At 37.6% G+C, this 6,628-nt stretch overlaps 1 protein-coding gene across 1 annotated transcript; it reads left to right on the forward strand.

Annotated features, from left to right (window-relative positions):
- The first annotated feature begins 4,958 nt into the window (after window positions 1-4,958).
- Window positions 4,959-6,261, forward strand: LOC147640791 (ubiquitin-conjugating enzyme E2-17 kDa-like). The gene is made up of 2 exons (XM_086815213.1): window positions 4,959-5,175; window positions 5,514-6,261. The coding sequence occupies exons 1-2, from the start codon at window positions 4,960-4,962 to the stop codon at window positions 5,742-5,744; spliced, it is 447 nt and encodes a 148-aa protein (XP_086671339.1). The 5' UTR covers window position 4,959; the 3' UTR covers window positions 5,745-6,261.
- The last annotated feature ends 367 nt before the right edge of the window (window positions 6,262-6,628 follow it).

A 6,628-nucleotide genomic window follows, 5' to 3' on the forward strand; every position in this document is an offset into this window, starting at 1 on the left:
AAACAAGAGTTCACACAAACACTTCTTTATAAAAAAACAATCCTTTCAAAAGAAAACATACATCACACTATTCTTTTCAAACCATGCATATTTGTATATATCATATATCCACATCATAGAAAAATAATCCAAAAAATAAATAATTGTCACCTCAATCAACATAAATCTCCTCAGACCACAATCATGATCCTTCCTTAAATTAGGACGATACACACCAATGTGCCTAAACACTCATGGACTACCATGATGATCAGAGGAGCCCTATAATGTCTCGTATCTGCCCCAACACGAATGTTAATAAATCCTAGGAGTTGCTTCTATCAGTTGTCACCTATCCTAGAAGCATGAACCGTCCACGTACTGGCAAACAAGAGCCCTACAATGTCTAGTACTAGCACGTATACTTAGCGACCAGGTACTATCCTGACCGTTTTCCTCCAAAGTTGCTTCCTATCCTCACTCACACCAATCGTGTGCTTGGAGCACACCCACATTTAGCCAAAGGGGTTAAGGTCTCAAAGGACCGCCTTTGTGTGATGCACCCTGCGGGATGACACCTATACAACATGTGTGGTACCTTCACAAGCTACACACAAACAAACATATGCAACACATGAATATAATATTCAAAAAAAAAGCATTTCAATCAAAACACACCATAATCTCATCCCAAAGTAGAGTAAACCATCACAAGCTTGATGAGACATCACAACTTTTCAATCAAAACTCCAAAAAAGTCAAATTCCTCCACCCGTAACATATCTTGGCAAGCAAGGTCTTCTCAAGAATCCCTTCTTAAGGATCTTTCCAAATCTAATTCAACAAATCTTGTCTAAGGTTCTTCACGTACAAGGATGGTCATTTCTATTTCTAGGGTTTAAGCTTTCAAAATAAATGGTCTAGCTCTACACTTTGTGAATTCTTCTAGAAGCCTTAGTCAGCCTTAAGGCTTCTTCCTCTCCTTGAGAGTTCCTTATCATACTTCTTAAAGCTTAGGTCTTTTTGAATCTAGCATAATAATTTACTTGTCTTGATCTTTAATATAGCCTTTTTCAAGGCTTCCTACACTTTTCTTTTGGGATACACCCTTTTCTTGATTTGATTACTCTCAACTTTTTGAATCAAGGGTTCTTAGGGAGTTTACCTCTCTAGAAATCTTCCTTTTGAGAGAGAGAGAGACTTTTAAGCTAGTCATATTTGGGGAGGATCAACGAGATTTTCTTGAGCTAATCGTAAGATTATATCTTAAGCTTATGTTTAATTCTACTTGCTTAAGGGGTCTTTTCTTTCTCTCTCTCTCTCTCTCTCTCTCTCTCTCTCTCTCTAAATTCTCTTATTCTCTCTCTAGAAATCTTCTTGTAGAATTATTATCTTTCTAGAACTATTTGCCTTTATGTTTAAAAGAATTCTAAACATCCCACTGAGCAATATTTAATTGATATTAGGCCTTTTTTATTCACCTAAAACCATTTTCTCTCTCTAAAATCCTAATCCTATATTTCTCTCTCTGGACCTAGAGTTTGCCCTAAAATTAAATCTTATTCAAAAATCCCAATTCTTACGTGATTAAAATCTTTCTAACCAAATTTTATTTGAAGGGGGTCGATTTGTACATATCTATGTGCACCACATTTATATGCATCCTCAAGTACACACTTGTGCACATAATATAATGCACTTCATTAATTTGATAATTTCTAAAAAATCAAACCATTTATACTATCATATCTAAGGGTCAACCATATGATTCTAGAGATTTCATTTTCTCTAAGTTTAAAGCTTTATCCTTAGATTAGATTTTTAGCCTCCTAATGTCAATTTAATAAATTAAACCTAAGGTAGCTTCCAAGGTCAAATAATATTTTGTAAGAGCAAAGAACATTCCTTTCTCAAAGGATTAAATTAATCCCTCATTCTAGGTTAATTCCAAGCCTTAGAATTAATATAGTGCTCATTTAATTGAATTAATTAAATCTATACATATAGTCATATAAAAACCTTTGACCCTGATAAAATTCTAAGGTTCTTGAATATTTATTTATGCAAAAAATTATTTAAGTTAATCCAATTTAGACCAATCAAAAGTAAGATAAATTCTAGAAAAGGTCAAATTCGAATGATAATTATGATATGTACCTTTTAGGCCTTGCTTAGACTTGATGTAGATGCAAAATTTGATGAAAAGGACTTGCACTGCACCCTAGAATGCCACAAATTTTTCTACACTTCCCTAGGTACTTTTAGTACTCAATATGACAACTTTTTGGTACTTTTAGAGTGGTTAAAGCACGAGAAAAAAGATTGTACTAGTCTAGGAAGGGTACTTTGCACATAAAACTATAAAATGGACTCAAAAAAAAATTCACACACATGGGTGCATACTAATTTAATTAATACATACCCATGTGTGTGTATATGAATTCCATTTATCCAAGGGGAACTCTTGCAATTAAGTACTCTAATATTTTAATTAATCATTTATACTTGATTTAATTATTTATTTTCTTTTTCCAATTAATATTTATCATTTTACCATATTGGAAGGTGTGCACACTAATGTGCACATGTGCACCCAAGGGTCTCCCCTTTTATTTTACACCTAGATCTTAAAATTTAAAAAAGGCATAAATGTATTTTTTATCACACATTTTCCTCAAAATAATGAACACAATTATTTTTCATAATCAATTAAAATTTACTGCTTAGTATGAGGGACCTTACAACCACACACAATTACAATCATGAAGACACTCATGCTCCATCATCATATAAAAGATAAGTGCCTTATGTCATGCTAAGTGGACTCTCATGCCACATGATCCACCTTAGTACATGACATAAGTGCCTTATGTTATGCTAAGTGGACTCTCATGCCACATGATCCACCTTAGTACAAAATCAAGTGCCTTGGGATAGAGACTATACAATAATCTGAGCCTTAACACAAATATCAAGTGTCTTAAGGCATACCATGTGAACTTCATACCCCATGTTCCCAACCTTAGCACCAAATCATAATAATCTTTTAGGCATTTTTAGCGAGGATAGAAAACAATACATAATATCATGTGCTGCAAACACAGGAACCTAACAAAATTCTCCGCTCCATAAAGCCAAGAGCATTTCCTTTTAGATAAGATGTCTAGGTAGAGCACCTATATGTGCATCATAGTGTGTCCTCATTGGACACTCAAGATCACCCTAATTGACCCATGATAGCTAACAATATAAGACAAGATTGCCCAACAACGAAGTTGTGCCACAGACACCGCCTTTCTTCTTCTTTTCTTCCAAGAGTCTTGGGTTTGACATTGATTTTGAAGTAAATATACCAATAGAAGGATGAAGTAGTCCACCCAAGGTACAAGAATGGAAATATATACTAACTCTCTCAAATACATCCATTAAACAAATTTTGGAGAAAACATTTCTCATTTTCCACCATAACTACATTTTTCTTAATATTCTTGCGAACGTAAGAATTAACCAATCCATGATAACATAAATGCAAGATTACAGATTATGCTTCAACAATCACGTAAATCTAATTAAAATAATCAATTTGAAGTATGCATGATTGATTGCTCATCACTAATTGCTTCTTTGTAAGTTGAATTTCTATAAAACTGTACCTACTTACGTAGAGCCGATTTTTCCACTTCTAAGTTTCAACCAAGCTTAAAACTTATGAGTAAGTAGATTTCAACATCCTTTATAAATATGTAGAAGAAATTAAAGTCAAATTCCAACAAATCTTTCTTTGAAGGCCTATCTTACATTACACCCTAAAATTGTAGCAGCCATTGTTAAGCTTGATGCTCACTCACTAAAATTGTAGTAGCCATTGTTCTCAGCCATTGTTAAGCTTGATGCTCACTCACTAGATTAGTTTGTGAGGAGATTAGCAACAATATGTAGAATAGTAATCTATAGGAATTGCAAAGATCTATTCTAGTTTAAGAGTAATAAGCTCTGAACCTTCTTGCAGAGCTGTTTTCTGCCTTCTCCAACCTCCAACCAAGTTCAAAGTTTATGAGCATAGTAGATCTCAATGTCCTCTATAAGTTAGTAGAAGAAATCAAATTGAAATTTTAGCAAGAACGCCTATTTGATGCTACCCAAAAATTGCATTAGCCAATGTTAAGGAAATTTGAGCTAAAAATTTGCAAGGAGATTAGTAATAGTATGTAGAATAGTAATCAATAACAGTTTGCAAAGATCTATTCTAGTTTGAGCTAAATTTTTTTAAGGAGATTTGCAATACTATGTAGAATAGTAATCTATAACAGTTTGCAAAGATCATTTCTAGTTTGAGAGAAATTGCACTTTTTCTACTGGATGTTTAGAAGCTAGACTAGGAGGACAAATAACACTTACGACTTCTCTATACGCTAAGCACTAACCTAAGCTCTGATACCATGTTAAAGTTCATGGTAAGTGTCTCTGCCGGTCTAGGATGGCACGTAGAGCCGATCTCTATCCTCTTCCCCTTCTCCATGCCCTCCTGTGAGCTCGCCATTCATTGCTACAGCTTCTTCTCCTTCTTTCCTTTCTTCCGCAGTCCGTTTCCTCCGTTTCCATGTGCGCCCCTGCCTTCGCCCGCTTCCCCTGGTTGGCACCTAGTGAGTTGCTTCGCCTTGGCCTGCTTGGGGGGCTTTGTCTAAAGGTGTGGGGCATTAAATAATTAATGCCTCACGCTAATGGGCCTAAAAACTAAGGAAACAGCCTTTTAGGCACCCTAATTATTTACTCTTAGGAAACAGCCTCTTAGGCACCCTAATTAATTAATAGCCCCGTCTTCTCTGGACTCTCATCCATACCTGTTTTGCATCAAACAGATCAGCGCGCCGCAGCTTCACCTTGCATACCGCCATAGCCAGAGAGCTCTGGATCTTTTTTGCTTCCTCTTTTCTTTGTGTTTCGTGCCGCCTCTGTCGAAGCTTGACATTGCGAGATTTAATGGCGTCCAAGCGGATTCAAAAGGAATTGCAGGATCTGCAGAAGGATCCCCCTACCTCTTGCAGCGCTGGCCCTGTGGGTGAGGACCTCTTCCACTGGCAGGCCACCATCATGGGACCTGGCGACAGCCCCTACGCAGGGGGCGTCTTCTTCGTTATGATCCACTTCCCCCCGGACTACCCCTTCAAGCCCCCCAAGGTCAATTTCCAGACGAAGGTGAGTCCACTCCCAGCCAAAATGGTGCTTTTCTTGCGGTTAGGGTTTGTGTTCGTGTTTGCTTGCTGGATGTGTTAGGGGTTTCTGTCTGGGGTTTTGTCTTTGTTTTCTGCTAGAAATACTTTAAAGATAGCGGATGCGCTTCTTCTTGATCTTTTTCAGGCCATCTGCCAAGGCTACTGTCCGCAGCAAAGTCTCTTTTTCTTAAAAGTGTATATTCCCGGCCTGCTTGCTTTTCTAGGGTTTTGTATAACTGCTTTGCCGTTGACAGATGCAATTTTGGCTCTGCTAATCCTAGAATGAACATGCTCTCATAAAGTCACCTGAATTTTGCATAGGTTTACCACCCCAACATCAACTCAAATGGGAGTATATGTCTAGACATTCTCAAGGAACAATGGAGCCCAGCATTGACCATCTCAAAGGTTCTCTTGTCCATCTGTTCTCTGCTCACAGACCCAAACCCGGACGATCCTCTTGTCCCAGAGATTGCCCACATCTACAAGAATCAAAGGGCTAGGTATGAGGAGACAGCAAGAGCATGGACTCAGAAATATGCCATGAACTGATTGTGCAGTAGGTTGAAGGAAACACCAGGCAGGTCCAGCAGTTCGTTTTGGACAGCAAAAACACTGATGGGGCACTTTGAACAGTAAGGCTTTCGATGCTTGTGTACAGCTGCTTATCAAACATCAGCTTGTGCTTCTTTTCTCAGGAAGGAAGGGCAAGTCTAATTGACCGTGACATAAGCTTGCAGCTTGACTTGCATTTTATGTATTTGATAAATTATTGTGTGCCTTAATTTTTAAATGTGTACTGCAAAATGTATTGTGAAAACAAGGTCACTGCAATTGATGTATCAATTGGGCAGCTTTTGTCATGGGAAGAGTGGTTTGCCAAACTGCAGGACTATTGGACAATTTGTTATTCTGAACTTAGCTGGCTGGAGGTGTGCTTTGTATGCATGTGATTAATTGCATAGAGGTTTGTTGAGTACCTCTATGGTTGATCTCTGCTTCTATGTTTAGGCTGTAATGAGGGTCATTTTGCATTCCTAATCATGAACTTGGCTTGTATGTTGATCAACTATGTGCCCTCTGCCCTCTGTATGGTGTATTGGATATTACAGTATGGTGTAGTGGATATTGCATCTTCAATTGCAATCAATACTGAGGACAAAATGTTTTTCCGAAGGTGCATGTGAGGAAGTCTTTTGCTAATGAACACGTGTTGCTACAACTTAGGTGCCATTAACAACGGCTTAATGTAGTAAGCAAGCATGCCAAACATTTCAAAGTAAAAAGTAGATGTGAGAAACTCAGCTCAAAGTCTTCACAGATCTCGCGGAAGTTACAAGGTGGCTTTTGGAACTGGCTCTTGGGTGAATAGAGGTTTGCTGAGTAACTCTATGGTTGATCTCTGCTTCTATGTTTAGGCTGTAATGAGGGTCATT

Source organism: Cibotium barometz, chromosome 2, assembly GCF_041138505.1.
Source record: "Cibotium barometz isolate CiBa-2024 chromosome 2, ASM4113850v1, whole genome shotgun sequence".
Lineage (NCBI taxonomy): Eukaryota > Viridiplantae > Streptophyta > Polypodiopsida > Cyatheales > Cibotiaceae > Cibotium > Cibotium barometz.